General features: G+C 43.6%; 1 protein-coding gene across 1 annotated transcript; it reads right to left on the bottom strand.

The window, feature by feature from the left end:
• Positions 1-1,409: 1,409 nt before the first annotated feature.
• Positions 1,410-20,840, bottom strand: EMP1 (epithelial membrane protein 1). Its single transcript, XM_039876408.1, has 5 exons — positions 20,683-20,840; positions 6,872-6,984; positions 4,943-5,039; positions 4,689-4,829; positions 1,410-3,979 (listed from the first exon to the last, which is right to left on the bottom strand). Exons 2-5 carry the CDS (start codon positions 6,947-6,949, stop codon positions 3,813-3,815), a joined length of 483 nt encoding a protein of 160 aa, XP_039732342.1. The 5' UTR covers positions 6,950-6,984; positions 20,683-20,840; the 3' UTR covers positions 1,410-3,812.
• Between the last annotated feature and the right edge of the window lie 1,470 nt (positions 20,841-22,310).

Below are 22,310 nucleotides of genomic sequence, written 5' to 3'. Positions count from 1 at the left end.
GTATTCTTGAATGGTAATTAAGAGCTCTGTAGCTCATCTTCCCTATACTCATAATTTGGACCAATTTCACCTAAGAGTATTTAATTAACCACTTTGATTCAATCTGATTCTTCCTAAGACATTTAATTCAATAGTTATTAAGCTTCTTCATAAAAGAGACACTGACAACTTTCTGTCTTTTCACAGGATATCTAAGATCATCTTGCAAGTTAACCCCCATCATCCTATGTCACCACTTAAAAGAGCTAAGTGTCAACTTTAAACATAAAGATTTCCACTGTCTAAGCATCTTTTAAATCATTTCTGAAAATGTTTAGTAAGTCAATGTCTTATCCTTGATAAGGATGTTCTCTCATGATGGTTAATTTAATGTGTCGGCTTAACTGGGCCATGGTGCCCAAATAGGTGGTCAAACACTATTCAGAATGTTTCCGTGAGGGTGTTTTGGATGAGATTAACGTTTAAATCTGTCGACTTTGAGTAAAGCAAATTGCCCTTTATAATGTGTGCGGGCCTCATCAAATCAGTTGAAGGCCTGAATGGGACAAAAGACTGACCTTCCCTAAACAAGGGAGAATTCTGCCAGCAGCCTTTGGACTTGAATTGCAACATAGGCTCTTCCTTGGATCTTCGGCCTGACACCAACCCCTGCAAATTTTGGAGTTTCCTGCCTCTGTATTAATGTGAGTGAATTCCTTAAAATAGATGAGATAGACATATAGATATAGACATCGCCTTTTGGTTCTGTTTCTCTGGAGAATTCCAACTAATATACCCCCATTCACGATACAGATCTTTGAGGTGGAAGATTTTGTGTTGGCAGGACAGGATGACTTGGATAGTGCTAGCAATTTGTTGGAGATTCTGACTAAAGACCTATAGGCAGAAGGGAAGAAGGGATGCTGTGGAGCTCTGATCCATGACTGGGCATATGACATAGGGGAAAGAATTCCGATAGAGCAAAGGGAGAAAAGTAGCCTCTCATAATGGTATCCTAGAAGCAATCTAATAGGTCTCTGAGAGGGTATTAATAATCAATGCAACTTGAGTAATTAAATTTAAAGAATCTGTTGAAATTTTATTTTCTGCTTCTATTGTATATTTTTTTGTGCGTTAGTCTGTGCAATCATTTAATCTAAGACCACAGGGAACTGGAAGACAGCCTCCTTCACATTAAAATCATTCTTATCATATTGGTGTTGATCTGGTGCTGGGGCACACAGTATCTACCCTGCTTTCCACCATTGATTTCAGCCCTTATGGCTCACAGAAAGCAGAAAACTGTCCTTTTCTCCAAGAAAACTGTCCTTTTCTCCAATAAATGGGCTCCTGCAAATGTATGTGTTGCATATCTCTGTGAATTGCTTTATATACTGATGACACATCAGAGGAGTTGGCTATTTCAAAGAAACTTTGCAAGTATCTCATTTTTTAATGCCATAAGCTATTCTGATTCAAGATCACAACCTCTCTCCAACATATCAGCTTTTGACATTCCATTTTGTGCTTAAGAGGTTTAATCGAAGCAAGATAAAACTATATTTAATAACGTTTAATTGCCTGAGTTACTGTAGAAATGCCTAATGTATTACCAGAAAGTAGCTGAATGTCTTGAATAAATGCCAAGTTGTCCAAATCAAACTGACTGACAACTTAAAAAGAAATGTCATTATTATCCACATTTTCCTATGTTTTTTCCAAAAGAAAACATTCACATGGTGAAGGGAATCAGAATCTGTTTTTATATCCCTAGAGTTATAAACATTTGTATCAAAATATTTACAATTATAGTATATGAAATATCAATCTATTAAAGAAGAAGCCAAATACAGTACTAGAACAACCCACCAATGTAATACAAATTACATGAGATATAAGTGGCACAGAAACAGAGTAAAAGACAAGGGATTACATGGTTCACTCCAGTCATCCTTTGACTTTTTAACATAAGGCGAGTATCTCTTTTGGATATATCTGATATGTAAGTATGCTTCTGCACATAAGGCAACCTTCTATAATCATGTGATAATTAAATCATAATTAAAAAGTTTACCATCCCACAGTTTTTTGCTTACTGACTTGTCTAACCTCTGCCCAGAGAATTTGGTGGCCTGTTCTCAACATTCCCGTAACCAGAATAAACACAGAGAAATATACTTAGTAATAGTCCTTTTACATAAATACCAGCAATCATGCCATAACAACTCTCCAAAAAGAAAAAGTATATAAGAAATAGGAGGAGGGGAGAGCTGGGAGTAGAAAGTAGGCAAGATGTCTCAGATTCTCCCTAGGGTAGATCTTCTTCTCAGGATGACAAAGGAAATGTCGTCCCAAAATAAACCCTTTAGGCAGAATCTGAGATGGCTTAAAATAGCTGCACCAGGCCAGAGCAATGCCTGCTTAACCAGGAATAACATATTATTTCTAAGTCCTATATAGAAATTCTCTTATGGCAACAGACAGATCAATTACCATCTGACTGGGTACCACTAGAGTTTTTGGTTTTTGTTCTTTAAAGAAAATATCTTCCCATCACCTATATTTTTATTTATCTCATGGAAATTTTCTCATTTTCCTGGGAGCACAGGCACTGTGTTCTTATCATGACTGAACTCTAATATGCTTAATACTTTGCAATTATATAGCACCTTTCGCCCAAGGATCTGTTGTTTGGTTTTGGTTTATGTGTGTTTCAATAAGCTTCCAGAATTACCTTGCCTCGCCTATGGAGCAGGACAAGCAGAGCCTCTGAGAGGCGGCCACTTAGGACCCCTGATCTCCAGTATGAATAATTAGGTAAAACTTTTTCAAAAGTTTATAATTTAGAGGGAGAGTAAAAGATTGTGTTATAAGGAACTATGTTCATCTCTCCCGTTATATACTTAAAAGTAACACTGATTGCATGAAAAGGGAATCCAAAAAACATAACCCTAATATAGCGCTGTCGCAAGACTGCTCTTTGATCCCATAATTTGTGTGGTGCTTTCACCACAGAATTGGTTGTTAGTGGCTTTAGAGAAATTCTAGAAGAACTGCCATGCCTTTAAGCGGGAGGCCTAGCAAAGTCCGCAGCAAGAGGTCTCCTTGAGGGATAGCTGTGTGAGGTCTGGTCTAGGTTCTGACCATCACCCAGGCCTTCCATTGTAAAAAGTTCTCTTTCTTGATTTAGCTAACCCATCAACTTGACTATGTGACTATATCTCTTCCTCCCATTTTGTCACAAATACCACTGAATTCCATAGAGCTAAATATCTGTTCTAAAGAGGGACAATGGCTCGCTGGCCGAAGCTGTCCTGTGGGACCTTCAGACTGGAATGTGATGCTTCGCTTTGGGTCAGGAGGGCGGGATGGCTTCCAGGCTTAGCATATTCAGTACAAAGACACTATCTGCTCTTGCCGGAACTTGTACCGCTCTTTTAACTAGCAGTAGGTCCAAGGACTGCAGTAGGTCCAAGGACTGCAGTGTAAGACCCAGAATTCACCTTTGGAAGTAGAGCCAGTGGTGTGGCAGCTGATGGGGCTCCAGGCAGTGTGTGTAACTGAGAACAGCTGGAGGCCAGATCTGGTGGCTGGTATGAGGCTCTCTGGCCCACAGGGAAGTTCTAGCCAACTACTTTTTCCCAAGGGCAGGGTGTTGACAGTAGAGGACCTCCTCAGTAACGATTTGGGTTTCAGCTTCTCCCACCCTAACTTCTCCCTCCCCCACCCCCCTCCCCATCTTGTTTTTTTCCTGCAGAGCAATTTCCACTTTCCTCCCAGATTCAACGGCTTCCTCCTCCCCACCCCCCAGATCCCCATAAACTTGTTCAGGCTTATTTCTTTCTCAGGACCAGATATAGAATGCCAATGATGAAACTAAAGCAGAAGCAGATCCAGGTCAGGATGAAGGAATAGCCGTGGTGACTTTTAAGGTAGGAGGTTCCATAACCGTCCGCATAATGATGAGTGTAGATGGACACCCCGACCATAATGCACAGCCCTGCAGGGGGAAAAGAAATGTATGTTTATTTGTTTGTTTGTTTGTTTTTAACACTGAAACAAAGAACAAGATTTTATAATTTGTAAAAGACCCTCTTTCCTTCATCTGCATTGGGGAAAAGAAATCTGGCTATTTGGCCCCAAATAGTTCTGTCAATTTGCCCTGAACCAAGCTTGATATTTCTATTGGTAAATTACATATCTTCACTGGCCGGTGTGGCTGCAAGTGTGAAGTGAAATCAGAACTTCGTGTCTACCACCCAGCTTTCCCGTCTGGACCCCGGCACATGTCGGCAGGCTGCCCAGGGATGCAAAAGAACATGGCATTCCTCCAAACAGTGTGTATGTGGGAAGAATGACAGGAGAATGAGAATGGCAACAATTGTGAGCATTGTGGCCATGGCTGCATCTTTCTGAAGACTCCCACATGCCCTCCATCTTCAAGCATCTTGTACACAAGTGGTACCGATGTGCCCGCCCCATCCACTGGGGAACACTAGATTTAAACAATGAAGCAAATGAGGATTCTAATTCCAAGCAGTTATCAGGAGTCCTCAAAAAAAGAGACTAAATAACCAGAGGAGAGAATTGTACGAGGCCACTTCCCCGAGCCGTGAGCTTTATCTGTCCGAGTTGCCAATAACACCCATGGTAAGATGTACATAAAAGCATTGCCTGCATAAACTGGAATTCGCGCCTGAGATACTCACAGCACACCAGCATGGTGGCTCCCGAGAGGAAGAAGCGGTTTCCCTTCTCCATGGTGAAGAGCTGGAACACGAAGACCACGAGGGAGATGACAGAGAAGATGATGGAAAGGATCATGAAGGCCTGCACTGCCTTGAGCGCATCTGTGGACACAGGGCGAGGAGAGCAAGGGTGTCAGTCCGACCAGTCCCAACAGGCTGAATGGTTCCCCAATCACATAGAGCATCAGCACAGAATACGATATCTTTACAGATACCTTCATTGGCATATAGCAGGGTTCCATCGCAGTTACCATCGGTACAGTTTTTCCAAAGACCTACTGATGCTATTCCAGAATCTGAAACCACCCAGACCTGAAACCAGAAGGAAAAAAAAAAGTTGTTTAAGAACTGATCCCCTGCTTTAAAAAAAGAAATGGTAAATCAGCTTGTGTTGGGACCAAATCTTAATCAAGACACCCTATTTAGCCGCAAACGTGGTTAAGCAACTCATCTCTTGGTGGAAATAAGGTTCAACTAAAACTGAAGTCACAAAGGTGCCAAGGGAAAAGAGAGAGAAGACTGTGTGATCCAGGGGAGATCGCCTAGCCTCTCTGGGCTTCATATTCCTCATCACTCTAAAAAAAAAAAAAAAAGGAAGTAATTCAACCACAGAAGTTTAAAATTCTAAGGTTCTAAGAAATGGAAACGTTGGATGAGGAAACTGGTTTTAAGGAGGCATCATTCCTACTCTATCAAGATTATTTCACTGAAGGGCCTGGCTAAGAAGGAAAAACTTTAAGGAAAAATGTTCAACTGGAAACAATTAAGAAGCACAAGGGAATTAAGAAAATAGCAATGAGTCTGGGTGATTAACAAGCCACTTTTGTCTAAACAGAATGATCAAACTTTGATTGTCACAACACGCCAAGTAATTTCATAGTAAAATAGTACCACAAGAACTTTACTGTGGAGGCAGCTAAAAGTAGAAGAATGACCAGAATATATTCCCTGAGGCTCACCATGGTACCAGGACCCCTTCTTACCCTGCCCAATAAAAATAGTTATCCTACTGGAATGAAAAACAAACACCCAGCTCTGTCCACAGAGTATCTGTCTGTTAAAATGCACGTTATGGGAAAGGCAAGGCCAAATGTGGAATTGCCTGCTTTTGATTCCATATTCAGCACCTTGGCATCCACCGATATAGTTTGAAGTCACTTATCAGACGTGTTGCCCTAAGAGACTCAGGGACTGGCATACAGAATGGCTGAATTACAGTCTTCAGGAGGCTGCATGGGCAAAGGTTCTGTCTTATCACGGTCATGTTTAAATTAGCCTTGCTTATAATCACACCTCCCAATGTTGGCAAAACTCTTCCATCTGAACTTTAAAACCCACTTATCCTGTAACTGTAACAGGGACCTAAACAGATTCTGGAATCATCATTTGCCTGTCTAGCGATTGGTAGCCTTAGTTTTTATCCCCAAGGAACTTTTTTTTTTTTTCCCCCTAAGAGCACAAGAAAAACAAATTAGATGTTACAAACTACCACCAGAGGGCAGAGTAGCCCAAAGTTCAAAGAAAGACTTGCTACCTCTGCCATGTTTATATTGTTTTGAGTGAGTGAATTCAGAGGAACCAGGTTAATGTTGCGAAATTCCACTTTCACGTGCTACCCTTTGCTCAGAACTTGAATTCATCAGTCTGGCAACCAAAGCTTTTCATCATGTCCCTCACTAATCAAGGTTCCTAGAAGGAAGTTCTGCTCCTGCCACCTGGGTGCCCTCATGATGCCCTGAACGAAACCTGTCCCTGCCACCTGGGCCCCTTGAATAGCACTCCTATCTGGAATGTATGTTTACGCTCCTTCCGCCATCCATCTTTATACCAAGGGGAAGCCCAACCATCTACTAGTCCCCCAAGCTCCACCATAGCTGAGAAGACTCCCGTAGAGACTAAATGGACCTCACTGTCTTCTCCAGGCTCTAGATGCCTACAGCCCGGTAGGCTCACTCACATAGACAGTGGCTTTTATCCTCCTGTTATTCAGTTGTTTGAAGTGCAAGTATGTGTTTATTTTTTTCTACAGCTAAGCTGAAAATTCACAAAGGGCGGGGATTGTGGCTTCAACATCTTTTGTAGTAATTTGTGTAAATATTGAAATAACTTCTGACTGAATGAATGAACAAAAGAATATTACTCACGTTGGCGATGGTGGAAACAAATAACATAATGACAGTGGCAATGTGGACCACAAAGATGCCAGCCAGTAATACCAACATCTTGGCTTTTTGATGACTTGTGAGTACAGAGAGTCCTGAGAAGAAAGAAGAAAACGAATGGGAAAGGAAAGGTTACTGTCAGATTCAATAAGATAATTCAGCATTTCCCACACATGTGAACTATCTGCTAAAATCAGGAGGAGTTGCAATAAAAACCATCACAATTTCATCCTAAATTCCTGAAAACAGCCTGGCTCCCCAAATGCCCAGTTGTCTATTTACATATACCTAAATATGTATATCTAAATATAAACACCATTCTGCATCTCAGGTATTTATATACTCTTAATTCAACCTGTTTCAAAAAAAAAAAAAAGAACATTTTATAACTGTTAATATTTTACTTTGTTTGTGTTTTAGAGGCCAAAAGTAGGACTTGGATTTTGAAAAGGCCTTTGACGACTACAATTTTCAGTGAAACAATGTCATATAAATTTCCATTTTCCACTAGGAACGTGTCCCTGCCTCTGTCAAAATGCTCACTCAGCAGTTTTAATGGAAACGGATCCTTTCCTCAATGCCCACAGACTGGATAGGCTACTAATTTGATCCCGAGTGACATATAAAATGTGAGAGTCTCAACTTCTATTATTATAATGCTCTTTGGTATTCAATAATTATAACAACCTAATTACAGTTTAATGGTCTGATCACCTACATGTTGACTATTTCAGACTCTTATTACTGCACCTGAGCCTTTGGGCTGCATGTCCCCATGGTAGAAACTGTGCTATTGGTTTGGGCTCAGGCATAGCATTATATTTCCTATGATTCAATATAACAGTTCTGGGGGCTTTGGAAGTACGCAGCTTGAGATACCACCAAATGTGCCTTCTACTTTTACACGACATTTATACAAATTCCAATCCTTCAATACTCAATACAGAAGACAAGCAAATGCATAAATCACATGGTGGGAGAACTGGGAACTAAAATAAATTAAGAATGTACATGGATAAAAGCTTTCAGCCATAATCTCAGCAGTGTAGAAAAAAAGAGCCTATTGATCATAAAACCCAGAAAATAAATAAAGTGTGAAGGACGCACATGGGAGGCTATTCTGATTTATGTCAGCTGCAGGAGTGCTTCGTCATGCCCAAGACAGTTAAGATGCAATGCAGACTCCCAGGGACTTCAAAGCAAAGGGCTCCAGCTGATTCACACCCTAGGCAGGGTGGACTCATGGTCATCTCCACCTAGGGAGGAGATGGCTGTGCACATCCTGCAATTGCCCCACATCTCTCTCTCACTCCACCTAATTTAATTGAAGCTTTGAGTGTTCTTGAGCCACTTTCCTATTATACCAGGTATTTACTGGAAAGCACTAATACTATCATTCCAACACTTCAGGTGCCTTTTATCTCTGCTCAGAAAACACTAGAGTGCCTTGCTCTTTCTTTCCAGGCCAGGAATGAGAGGCAGACACTGGCTTCCATGTTCAGCCTTCCCAATCCAAGCACTTCCCTCCAACCCAGGCCATTCCACTGGAATTTAACTGTGAGTGACAAAAATGAAGTTTATTTTGATGCCTCAGGGGAGGATTTGGAGCTTTCATGTCTCTTTTGAATAATTCACCCCACACATTCGAATTCATTTTTGCTTTTCTTGGGTTCTTGCACACCTCCACAATTTGACTTTAACGCACAGTGGAAAAAGATTTTGGAATTAGACAGAGGCTGAGTTAGAATCACATAAAGTTATTTAGCTTTTCTGTCTCAGTTGCCTCCTATATGAAGCAAGAGGTTGCGATGCCAATTTTTCAGGAACAATGGGGGTCAAACTGGATCATATATGTAAAACTCCTAGCGCAGTGCCTGGCAGATGGCAGGTACTAAGGGGATTGCTTTGATTATGATCATTAGTATTACTGTTATTATTATACGAAACTGTGTAGCTGTTGCCAACCCAACCCAGGCAGTTAGTCACCAGGTCACCCCATGTTAAGTGCAAGTAATAGGATATCTGCCACCTAGTTCGTGAGGCCATCTGTAAAAATCCATTTTGGTCCTCTTAGAGCTTGCCATTATGCCTAATCCTTGCCACTTGAGTGGGGAGACCACTACAAACACACCCTCGGGAATGAGGGAGAAAGTTCATTCTTCTCAGCCATGTCCTGACACCCTCCCGACACCCTCGAGATTCACACCATCACTCAGCTCTGGCCTTGCTGCTCATGGGGAAAAGAATAGGCTGACTACGGGGAATTAAAATATTATATAACGAGGCTCATGTTTAATCCTCCTCGGGCTCTATAAATGACTTTTTCTTCCTTTTGTTTTTAATTTACAAACGTCCTCCCCCTAACAGTAGGAAGTGGCTGAGGGGCCAAGAACGGAATATAATATGTCAAGTGAGGCCTTCGAGATGAGACTGAGGAAACGCAAGTTCCCTTCCTTACGCGTCGTGGGGGATTCAGCGGCCTTTCCATCTCCTTGGTCAGCCTGACTCCTTTTAGCGTCTGCCCACACTCTCCATTTTTGATGACTTGAACATTGTTCTACTCCAAATACCTTCCTCGCACTACACCCCCACCTTGGCCCATCCCTCACACCCCTGGAGCACAAGTCCTTCCTAGACTGTGGATCTCACTTCTGAGCTAAACTACAGTTCCACCTGACCACTTTCCCCTGCCAGGGACAGACAGGAGGAGTGGTGGGGGCATCAAGCAAAGAAACGCCTCGAAATCTTTCACCTTAGATTTCTGTGACTGTGCCACATCTATTCACCAAGGAAAGGAGCACAATGCCTCGTATTAGCAAATGTTCTTAGCGCATAGAACACACAATTATCTTCGCTCTGGCTGCTGTATCCAGCCAGAAGTAGGAGCTGTTTAGCTGGAGCTATCACATGATACCTAGCACTTCTCCATCTTTCCATTGCCCTACATTTGTCAAGTTTTTTAGTGTCATCCATTGTCAGCGTGGAGGGGTTTCCGTTATTTTCAGCGGTGCTCCCCAACACATTCAGAAACAGAATGAACTATATTCTTAAATTTCTGGCCTGGATCATCCCTAGTTACCCAGTCACAATACTAAAGGACCCTCCCACCACCCTCAGCAGAGAACCCCTCAGCCTGAGGAAGGAAGGGGCACGGGAAGACGATCCTCATGACCTTTATGGACAATCAGGAGTGACATCTGACAGGAGAATCTCTGGGCATCTCCCAGACAGCACAGCAGATGGGTTTAAATAACAGAAGACCCCTTGCTCTTAGGACTGCCACCCTCGCATCGCTTGCAATGTAGCTTGCAGGGAGTCTCAATTCCATGTCCTGGTGTGTATCTTGCTTCACAAACAATCACTGAAAAGACACCATTTCTGACCATTTGCATCATTGTCCGCATTGCTGGCTATAAACTTTCTCTCCTGGCAGTACGTTTTACTGACGCAAGAACTGGCTTCTCCTCCACACCTTTCTAAAATGCTGTGGATGTCAGTCTCTGATGGAAAGCATACCCCTAGTCATAGCTAGGCAGCTCAAACCAGGAAGCAGGGGGTAACGGCATGGCCGTTCTGACTGTTTGGATGCAGTGCCTGCCTCTCTCAGCATTTGCTGCACTGAGCAGTCCCAGAGTTTGTCAGTTGGTGACTGGAAACTCCCACACCATTGCATCACTTGTGGTGCTCGGACCCAGGCCACCGGAGCAAGTCAACTACTTGAAGAATAGAACATCCACTGACTGCATTATGCGGGGTGCCAGGAACACATTTCTCCACCCACCACTGTAATCAGAATGGAATCTCCTCCTTTATTCTCACCGACCCAACGTGACTGGAACAGGGGTGGTCAGAACTCCATGGGGCTGGGTGGGAAACTGAGAAAAGTACAGGAGGTATGAATGTTGAAACTCTATAGAGAAAAGTGCTCGTTAAGAAAAATGCATGTGGGAGACTTACAGCCACACATAGGTTCTCTGTTATTCCTTCTCCGTTCTTCTTTCTGCCCTAACTTTCTGCACAGGTCGGCCAGTTCCCTTTCCAGCACCACCATTTTTTGTTTCTGACCACGCTTCTCCTTTCCTTCTTGAAATGCCCAGACCACATTAGAGCAACAGTCTCTTTATGCTCCTGTCCCTGATGCAAGCCTCGCAACCACTGGCCATTCTAGATTTGAATTGTTTTGCTAATAGAAAATTTATTACAGTCAGTGGAAGTGACCCTGAGGATCACAATTGCTGGTGATTGGAGCCATAAATGATTACCTACTGTGGGCAAGGGGGAGAACTGTCCTCTTTAGTTGTCTCCATTTAGTAAAATTTTTATTGCTTTCTTGCTTATCCCCCCCCTACATACCACCCCACCCCCACCCCCAAAAATGAAAGAACCAAAGGAACATAGCTCTGAAACTGGCTTGCTTTGCCTCTTAGCCTTCGTTTAGATAGCCTAACACATTTAATGTCCTCCGGCCATGAAAAATTAACCTGGTCCCTGTGGACACTTTTCCATTTCTAATGAGCAACTGGTACTTCAGAGACTAAGAATAATTGATTTGTAAAGGAACAGTAAGGAAGTTCACATGTTAGTAATTTCGCTCTATGGTTGCTAAGGTAGAGGTCTGATAAATTCTTCCTGCCGAGTTGTCTGTGAGTTTATTGCGTTGCCATGAGAGTCTGGGAGAAGCCGTTCTTTAAGGCACAGTAACTGAAAGCAATGCAATAAAATAGAGCAACCCAAAACCTACTTCTCCTGCAAAGGAAGTGGTAGAAATCCTGGGTTTGAGTCACTGAAGAATTAGCCTGAGCCTGGGGGGTACAACATAATCAGAAATGAGGGGTGAGAGGCTGCGTGAGCATCAGAAGAGTCCCACAGAGCTCAAATGTCCATGATTCATTTGAGAGTGGGTGAGATTCTCCCAGACAAAGGCAAAGGGAAGACATCCTCTACCAGATGGCGCAAGAGAGCTTTTTTGGAATGCGGTGTGTGGCTCTGGCTGACTGAAGAAGGCAGTTTAGTCATTTCTCTGGCAGCCTAAGTTAGCCCAGGCTTTTCTGGGGGGGCGGGGGCGGGGGGCCGGGAGAGGAGAGCAAGAACAGCCAGATGCCAAGTTCCCTATTTCTCCTTCCTCTCATCTCAGTTTGATTGCCCAAAACATCGCAGTCAAACCATGAGTTCTTCCTTCGTTATTTATCTCTCATCCATTCTTACTTTCCATTGTCCTTGTCCAACCAGTTCAGGTTCTTGCCTGGATCATAAGCATCAGCCTCTCCTGTGACCCTCTCCCTGAACTTCTCCTCTAATATAATCTCCACAGTGCCAGTGAGTTATCGGAGCATGTCACCACTCTGCTCAAGATCCTCCAAACATCCCGCCACCAAGAAAGAGACTCCAAACACTGCAGGTACGCTGGCCCTGGAAATCTTAAGAATTTGGGAATCCAAGGAATTCGATTTCAAAAGGAAAAAAAAAAAAGCCCTGACTTTGTGTCCTTCCTCCAGGAACTACCTATCGAATTCTTTTCAAGAAGCTCAAATCCTGCCTTCACTAGGAAGCCTTCCCAGATACAGAGTTCAGAAGTAGTCATTTCCCCCCATTACGCTACAGCCCTTCCAGACCCCCTTTATTAAAAGCCCCAGTGGCAGCCTGACTGGCAACAGTTATCTACGGAAATGTTCGGCTCCCCCATCCTGAAGATTCTAAGTTCCTAAAGGAAGAGTCTTGTCTATGATAGGTACCAAATAAATATCTGTTCAGTGAGCAAATAAATAAATGGATTAAGGAAAACAATATCTTCTTCTTGGTAGAAAAATAATCAACATCTAAGTGACTGAAGTCTTCAGGATAAACAGAATTCTGGAGGGGAAATGTTTTCCTTTTTTTACATACATGAACTTTAGTCCATTACTATCTTTAGACATTATTTATATAGTACTATAACTATGTACTGAGCATCTCGTTACATGCAAACTCTTTGTTATATATTTCCATATGAATACCTCTGTAAACGAGTGAATATTTCCTGAGTACCTTTCACATTTGAATATACAAGGGTATATACACCCCTTGTTTGCTGCCTTTTTCCCAGAGGAAATAAGTGAATGCAAAGATAATATCTTAAATTTCTAAACACTATTTTGTCCATAGATTTAACTTTTCTATCTATCTCTTTAAGTTATAGAATCTCTGGACTGAAGTGAGGCGGGGCTTAAAGTTTCTCCCCAGTACATGAAAGTCACCTACACCAAGAAACTATCTAAATCATGCTTAAACTCTTCTGGTCACAGGGAGCTCAGTACCTACCAAGACCCACGCACCCCACCCTACCACCAATAGAAAGGTCCTTCTGACAGTGCATCGGAGTCTGCTCTAGGCAACAATTATCCCTGATCTTAGTCCTGCCCTTTGCCTAATGCTTCCTCTTCACCCTTTTCTAAAATGGTTACCTTTGCAGCAGAACTTCCAGGTTATCAGACAGTTAACCAGAGGACAACAACTTAGATTCTAAAATCTCTATCATGTTAGAACACAGTCCTGACATTACTTGACTGCTAGACACTACTTTGTCTTTTCATCAATGTTTTTTTTTTTTTCCGACAGTGACATTGCACTCTCTTTCTGGATAATTGCAAACTTTGAAGAAACTGTTCTCGCACCATCTGACCAAAGACACGCTGCTTCCCCCGAGGCACGAGAAGAGATGAAAGGCCAAGTTGCTCCCGGTCATATGATCGCCATGAGTCAGCCCACGTCTCCGTGCCATCTTCCTCCGCATGACACCTGAAACTTCAGCCGCCCCTTCCTCCTAAGGACACTGTGTAGGGTGATGGCACGAACGTCTTTCTATCCTCCGCCCGTCAAGATCATTTTGCTTTTGGCGGTTTGTTTTTGATGTGTTCGTTCCCCACTGAGGATCGTTTGGGTTGGCGAAGTGGATGTCCATTTAACACAAAAGCAGAAAAGGAAATACTCTCTTTCGGGAGCAGACGTAGAGGATGTACCCAGAGGAGGAAAAGGCTGGAATTAAAGGCTAGCCAAGTAGATGAGCTTTTCTGGCCATTGTTATTGTTGTTTTATATCGACTGTACTTTCCATTCTAAATATTGTTCTCACGTAGGGGTAGGAGAGGGGAACATTGATTTCTCTGTAGGAAACGTGGAGAAAAAGGATCCTCAAGAACCATTTCCTCCTGCCTCGGGATATCTGATGTTTGGTGTGGGACGAAAGAACTTCAGGTTGTACTTCACTATATACACACCACACCTTTATGGAAAACGAGAGGCTTGGGCCAGCAAAATGGGCTTTAAGCTTCTCTGGCAGAGCCTGAGGACCAAGAACTGCACTAAAACAAACAGCACAAATCTTGTTTTTGCAAATGCTCCCAAGGAGAACAACCTCCCTCTCTTCTTTCCCCTTGTCCTCAGTCGTTTCCGGGGTGGGGGCGGATCTGGGCCACGTCTGCAAAGGCTGAGGCCAGGCCTGGCCTGAGGAGCTGGGCCCAGCCAACACCCCCAGACCGCAGCTGGTCAGGCCATCGGGCGAGGTCTCCTGGGTGAGGTCGGAAGCTTCAGTGTCTTCTGCTTCTGACAAAAGAGGAGTGTTCTGGCAGCCAGAATGTCTTCAAGAGAGAGGTTGCCAAGATAATAACTAGGGTTTGGGAAGAAAATCAAGGTGTGGCCAGGCCCCAGAGGCACTTGGGTGGGTCCTACAAGAGATGGCGGCAACATGCTTCGACCAGCAAAGCTGCAGCCTTGCGGGGTATCATGCGCTGGGAAGGACGCCATGCAGCCAGAGGCACCCAGAGAGCGTTGGGTGGGCTACGGGCTTTGTTTCTCTTTCTGAGGTCCGTTGATTGTTTAGAAGTTCAGAGGCATTTAGGTTATTCAGTCCAGTCCCTTGACAAAGGAGGAAATGCATGTCCCCAGAGGGAAAGCAGAATCGGAACAGAAAAGGCCCAACTCCTAGGCCTTTTCCACCCCAGTGTGATCTTCTCCCACCCATATTTGTTTAGGGTTCAGCAGAAGTTCTAGAACGATCCTTTACTCTGTTCCTCCTGCCACCTCCTAGTTCATCAGAGGGTCAACACAGCCCTTCACAACAGTGCCATTGGCAAAAACAAAGGGTCTTTCAAGGACCACTGCTTTTTCCTGCCTGGCCACCAGAGGCCCGATTTGATCTCCACACTCCAAACTCTGAGACAAGTTTCAGACATTCCAGCCTGGCCCCCAACCAAAGCACAAAACAAAGCGAAGCTCCAGGCTTCAGGTTCAGAGCCCTTTCTCTGAGCTAAGTGTGAACCCTCGCTTGCTCAACTCACTTTTTCCGGATGGTAAGCCTTTTTCCAAGTCCCTGTGGCTCCAGCCCCCTGAGAAGGGGCCTCTGATAATTTGAAAGCAGAAGCCCAAGTATCAAGGACCTTATTTTGCTCTCAGCTCTGATCTGATCCTTCTGAAAAGACGAGAAACAGCGAGGAAATCACTGTTCTGTTGGCACAAATATTCGATGGAAATGCAAATGATACCAAGGATATATTGACTAACATTTGTGCCTGAGCAACAAAGCATTCTTCACAGGGCAAAAAATAAAATAAAAACACAGAACACAAGGCCCTATAAGGACTGTCGTGAAACACTGAGGTGCATGGTCCCCAAACAAGAAGGGAGGGAGTTAGGCATGCAAATATCCTCGCACTTCTGTCTTGCTTTTTCACTCCTCCATACCTTTCTCCTTCCACTTTGCTCTTTCTCCTTTTTCTAGGCCTTTCCACTTGCAACTTCTCAGCCCCAACACACAGACCTAAAGGAACATGGGCAGCAGCAGACCTACTTGCTCCCTCCCCCATCATTTCCTCCTAGCGCCTTCCTTTTCCTCCTTTCGATTTGTTCCTAATTCACTTTCATCCACACCTTTACGGCCACACCTTCATGTGACAGGCTTTCCCTCCTTGAGAAGAGGGTGGAGCGCCTTTCCGAGGACATGCTCAGTTTCTCTCTGATCCGATTGGGTTCCTCATTAATCCCTTGCTGTCCTCTGCCACTATTCATCTGAGCTGGCATTTTTGTTTGTTTGTTTCATTAATCAAACCTCTTCCTTTTCTTCCCAGAGCTGAGTGAATGCTCATGGCTATCTGATGATAAAGCCCAGGAACAGCATACGTAAAGAATCTCCAAGTGGATGAGGCAGAGGAAGCTGCCTGGGTCCTCAATCCTCTACAAACGTCTGTCTGTTCTAAAGCAACACATTGCCTCTTGCCTCGTTTCAATTTTCTACACATTTCTATGGATTAAACTAGCCATTAGCACGAGCCAAGGGATTTCTTCAAATTGGAATGGCAGTATTTGAGAACAATAGAATTTCAGAGCCACAAGGGGCCTTGGAGGCCATCAAGTTCAGTTCCCTTGAGTAAGAAGACAAGCAGGCTCACCAGGATCACCTGGTGGAGTAGGAGCAAGATCACGGCCCCTCTGCCTTGCCATTCAGCCACCTGGCATCTACCCTAGGGTTCTTGCCATCAGTTTCAACTTATGCCTAATTCTTGATTTTAATTACCCTATTTGAAGAGAAAATTCACAAAACAGGCTCAGGAAATAAAAAAACCGCCACATTCACGTACGGCTACAGGCACCAGGAATAGAGGAGTCCGTTTCATTTCAGAAAAATGCCATTTCCACACCAGGAAAGAAAATGTTGACCCAAATTTTTTGCTAAAAAGAAGGAGAGAGAAACAGCAATCTCCTATCTAAGAAACTGTCATTTTATCCTAAGGGTTTGTCACTGTGCTTCCTCTCAGTGGATCTTCCAATTAAATTGAGAGAAATGATTTTACCTAGTCGGAGCAGCAGGGACTGAAATGTTACAAAGAGTGGTCTTTGGAGGTGTGTTATTGGGAACTCAAGTAAACTCCTAATCGGAACCATATTTGGGCTCCCTTGGTTACTGAATAGAAATCTGAGTCATCTGGACAGAACTGGGAAGAACACTGGAAATGGGATGTTGACATCAGAAATTCCAGCTCAGCACTGCTTAAGGATGATGTGCTCTCCCCAAGGGACTGACACCCAGAATGCCAGCAGGTAGACCCAGGTTACCCTGGCTTGGCAACCTGTTCCTGTAGCTACCATGGCAGGTGGTAACAGTGTAAAGGCGTGGTCTACAGGAACTCTGGACCAAGTTCAGAGACTACTCTCCCAAGGCCAAGTTAGAAGCCTCTGTGCCTAGTATTGGGTCGATTTAACCAGGAACTCGGGGGTAGCGACTGGGTGTGCCTCTCTAAGTATGTATATCCAAGAATCTCAAATGCTCCTGAGCTTTTGTGTTAGGCAGCTATATGTATACATGTTGTAAATTAAAGAAGGAAACACATCATGTGTTTAGAAAATGAAATTCCTCAAAGTCGAATCATGTGGGTATAGCTGACTATGTATATAGTTTCAAAGCTTCAAAAATGCTCTTAGGCAATAATAATAATAATACAGATCCATCAAGTTTTATCCAAAATATTAAATAGGGTTAAGTGTTTAGAGGATAAGGAGCATTGGGTGGAGCAGCGACAACAAAAACAGAATAGATATTTTCTGGGTCGCTTCAGGACTGCAGAACTAGGAACAAAGAATAGAAGTTATAGAGAAACCAATTTTGCTGGATTTAAGATACTAATAATTAGAGCTGTCCAGCGAAGAAGGATGAAGGAAACCAAATATTTTCCACACCGACGCTGCTTTTTTAGGATATTGGTTTTAAGCTGTTTATTACAAAACTAAAGACTCAGAAAGAACATTTGACCCTCCCCTTTTACCTGCCCAGAGATTCGGACAGAAAAATCTACTGCAGGAATGAGATCTTAGGATGTTCACCTTAGCCTCATTTGAATTAAATATGGTAAATAAGAGGGCGGGTCTGTCAGCAAGATACCCTCTGTGTCCCACTGCTTCTGAGTCACCCAGCAAGAATTTTCCTGCCACTGTATGTTCTCTTCCTCAACTATCACCCATTCTTGCTTCTGAAATCTAATACCCCATCCTCCCCCTTTTCTCCTTTATCCAAAATGTCTTATATACCCAATGTCGTCTCACTGTCTTTAGAATTTTTTATGCTTCTGTGAATTTCCCATGTGCATGTATTAAACATCTGATTTTCTCCTGTTAATCTGTCTCTGTTGATTTGATTATCACCGCAGCTAGAAAGTAGAAGGTGGGAGGAAACGTATTGTGTTTTTTTTTAGCCCCTACAAGGATGAGCTGAGGTACTGAGCCCCCACCTCCTGGAAATTTTAAGGAAAGGCGAAATGGCCATCCACCCAGTGTAAAAATAAGATTTCTGCACTTGGTAGGAATATAATAGAGCTGATCTTCAAAATCCCTTCTAAACTAAGAATTCGATGAACAAAATCAAAGATGGAATGTAACTAAATTTGCGTTGTGCCCTTTTCTGTGGCTATTTTCCGGATGTATTTCCCAGCAGGCTCTGAGATGTCTATAGAAAAGCTGTTTTGCTTCTCCTGTAAGCCTTCCAGGTCTCTGACTCCTCACTCTCCATTGATCTCAATGGGTCCGGTGTGAATCAGAACCACCCAGACGGCCAGACCAAGCCAAGAGGGTCTGCATCCACAGGGTGGTCTCGATGGCGTCCAATCACTAGCCTCCCCTGGGAAAGCTGGGAACTAGATGCGCCCACAGGGGTCTCCCGAGGGAAGCAGGAAGAGCTGAGAAAGCCGTGGCAAGTTTTTTCCGCGGTCTGTAGAAGGATATCCTTCCTTCCTCAGAAGTCTACCTCCTAGGAGGTAGCCAGCATCTGGTCTAGGATGCGATCTGCTCTGGGTTGGTCCTTGATGGCCTTCTGCCAACTCCCAGGACAGTTTAATGCCCTCGAACAATGTACAGTCTGGGGGATCCTCTGACCAGGACTCGAGACCGGATGTCCTGTTGCCCTCCAGACAGCACTCCACCCCTGCCCCACTCTTCGGAGTCTGGGGTGGAATTCGATCCTCCTCTGAGGGTAGGAGGCAGCGGGGGGAGAAAATATAACCCTTGCATTCCAGTACTGTCAAAGACTTACAGCTGCAATCTAGAAAAACCGCCACAGCTAAGGTACTCTTTGACTACTTGGAGGAACAGGGGAAAGCAAGAATCAGAACAGCATTTTTTAAATGGCCCTCAAAGTCCAGGGAAAGTATATTACACTGTAGTTTATAAAACTAAATACTGCACAAATAATACAATTCATGATGGTTTACGCCCCCGGAATTGTCAGTGTTTTCTATTTGCTGACTGATTAAATATTGCTTATTAGTTTTAATCTGCACAGAACAAGATTTGTACTAGCTTCACAGAATACCATTACTACCAACTTGATAATGGCTTCCCTAATCCACATGCGTGTGATCTGGAAATAGCAAACGTTTTAAGCAAATGTGGGAATAATTCCCTGCATCTTAAGAAGTTGCCCTTGCTTTTACTCAATCATCTCCCTGAGGGCAGTTTTACTAGGCCAGTTGCCTGTACAATGAACACAGGCTGATTACATTTAAATCTCTTCCAACGAAATGCATTTCTAAAGGAAAAGTTTAATTTTGTCAGACAAGCTGCATCATGTCATTTTCCTCATCTTGTTTATGTGGGGGGGAAAAAAATCTACCAGTATCTATGTTGAAATAGGCCACACCTCAACCAAAATGCTAACCTGAAAGAAAAAAAAAAAAGGCAAACAGAAATCACCTTCTTCCTTTCTTCAGACTCACTTCATGATTAGCAGGAATGTTTGCATTTGTACAACCGATTTAGAAAAGAGCGAGAAGATAAAAGTTCCAAAACAATCACTGCCTTTCATGCAGAAAAATTCCATATCCACCTAAAAAAAAAATGTATCATTTCTGATACATCAACTCTTCACTCAGAAAAAAAAATCAGCCGTTTCTGGAGTGGAAGCACAAAGCCATTCAATGTTTTTATTCCAGGAACAGATCAAGTTCCCCTGCCCCACCCTCTCCCCAGTACCCAGGCTCCCTCCTGCCTCTCCTATTCTGCACATCTGGCCTAGGAGAGAAGGAGCTCTGGAATCCACATCAGCCTCCTGATTCCATCAAACAAACCCCTCCCGAGTCTTATTTGAAACACCAGTTGCTTCTCTCTCTTTCTCTCTCTCTCTCTCTCCTCCTTTCTCCCTCCCTCTCTAACTCTAACGGTTTCCTTTAAAGAAAACCCACCCCCCTCCTCCCATCCTGTGGGGAGAAAAAACACTTTTAAACAGAAGCTAATGAACAAACGAAAGGGCATTAGTAAAAGCAGCAGCAAAAATAAACTGAAAAGCAGACATCTATCCACCGTCAGCCAAAAAAGGCCAGCAAACAACTAAGAAGCAGAGAAAGAATTCTCGTTTTGAAGCAATTTGAATCAAAATGGAGGAATGGGAAACATCTGGCAAAGAGCGGTATGTCATTTCAGAGGTATGCAGTGCTTCCTCCGTAAAGAATATCCTATCCAGGTGTGTTCCAAAGTCCTCTCTCCCTTCACATCTTCAGAGCAAGAACCCAGTTACTGCAAGACATAATTGCAGCCCAGTACTGCTGATTTCCTTGACCGCCCCCTTCCCCACCATCAAAATATACTTTTCTAAACCTTATGGAAAAAGTTGTCTCAGTATCTACTTTTAGCCAGAAGTTTCGAGGATTCGACTCAAGGAATCAAAGAAAAATAGCAAAGGAAAAAAGAAAAAGAAAAACTTAGATGAGGTAGAAGAAAAGACAGCAGTGGAAAGTCCAGAGAAAATGCTCAGTTTCTCTGCAGTGTTGGGAGCTATCTTACCTGAGGGTCCCAGCGACTGAGGGGCAGGAGCTGGCAGCTGCCTGGTCCGTCCGCTCTTCTGGAGGTTTGTGACTGCAGTGAGGGGAGGGACCTGCCTCCCGAGGTTATAAGTTTCCTGCGCTGGTGTGCTGGGGTGTGTGATGGGCGGTTTCTTTTCACTGTGTTTTAAAGGAGTTTCTATGAATCAGTCTGCCTTAAAAAAAAAAAAAAAAAAAAGATTTGTTGGTAAGCTACGCCCTGCTAAGTTGGCAGTCAGTCAAGAGGCTGGGAGTGAGCCATCAATTCAAAGAAGCCTGTTTAGGCTCCTTCTGACTCAGACACACAGACCACAGTGGAAAAAGGAGTGACATTGCTTCAAATGAGTAACATGAGTCACACAAATAGATCTGTTTACCGAAGCCCATTCCTCCTTACCAAAAAGACCTGGTTACCATGGGGATAAGTCAAAACACAAGTTATCTTCCCAAACTCTCATCTGAGGAGGAGGAGGAAAAGGGACAGCGTCCTGCCCATTGAAATCCTATCTAATCATCAAAGGAGATTCCCATTCTTCCTCCCCCATCAAACACCTCGGGCTGCTGCTCACAGTCAAGAAAGATCAGATTTATTTCTTATTTACTTCCCTGCCTGACCCTGGTGCACTGTCCTGTGGGTGGATGTAAGGTGAGGCCCTGGAAGCAGAAGGGGACACGCCAAGAGCCCTCGTAACCCTCTCTCTGAAGGATGGGGCACCGGTTGGAGAGCAGACTGGTTTTTCATCATGATCTGTGAGTGCCCATGTGGACTCCACATATTCGAGAGGAGGTCCTCTGGCTAAGAACTTTGCTCTCTGATCTCCATGCACTAATCATGTGGACCTTGCTCCACAATTGACTTTCTTGTGCTGGGCCCAGAGAATGATCTTCACAACCTCCCTACACCACTCCTCTCTCACTCAGTACTGGAGCCAGGAGGGGCCCTCCGAGTCAACTAAGGTGTTCCACTGCAGAGGAAAGCCCAAATGCCCAAGTTCAAGCCCAGCTCTCCACTTACCATCCGTGTGACTGTGGGCAAATCAGCCTCTCCATGCCTCAGTTTCCTTGTGCATAAAATGGGAGTAGAAGGTGCCTATCCCATAGAGTTGTGGTAAGAAATACACGTAGAGAGCTTATAACCATGCTTGGCACGTAGTAGCACTCATGGAGTGTTAACTATAATAATTATTTTACTGAAGAAGAAACTCAGACCCAGAGAGGTAAAGTGGCTGATCCAAGGAGACGCAGTAAATTAGCAGTAGCAGCTTGATCCCGAGTTTGCTACATCCAAGCATCATCAATATTTCTGTTATTCTCTGCTCTATCATGATAACCTATTTCAATTCAAATTATTCTTATATAGTTATTTATTTAGTCATTCAACCAACCCATCAACAGGTCACCATGCATTCAGCACTGTCAGAGCAATTGGGTTGCAGATGCGAGCAAGGTCCCTGTGCTCTTGAAGCTTAGATGCCGTTAAAACATAGAGAACAGACTGGCAGCCGTTCACTAAAATATCGATTAAAATTTGGTGGTAAAATTATAGATGAATTTTAGTTTCTTCTGGGTCACAATTCTGTATTTTCTAAATCTTCTGAAATGAACCTATAT

The sequence above is a fragment of the Pteropus medius genome, unplaced genomic scaffold (genome assembly GCF_902729225.1).
Source record: "Pteropus medius unplaced genomic scaffold, Ma_sr-lr_union100, whole genome shotgun sequence".
Classification (NCBI taxonomy): domain Eukaryota; kingdom Metazoa; phylum Chordata; class Mammalia; order Chiroptera; family Pteropodidae; genus Pteropus; species Pteropus medius.
This window is presented reverse-complemented; position numbering and strand designations above follow the sequence as displayed.

Coding starts and splice junctions, on each gene's coding strand:
- EMP1 (XM_039876408.1), bottom strand. CDS start 6,949: ATGTTGGTATTACTGGCTGGCATCTTTGTGGTCCACATTGCCACTGTC. Junction 4,830..4,942: donor CCTGCTATATGCCAATGAAG/GTATCTGTAAAG, acceptor CTGTGTCCACAG/ATGCGCTCAAGGCAGTGCAG. Junction 3,980..4,688: donor AGCCACCATGCTGGTGTGCT/GTGAGTATCTCA, acceptor TTCCCCCTGCAG/GGCTGTGCATTATGGTCGGG.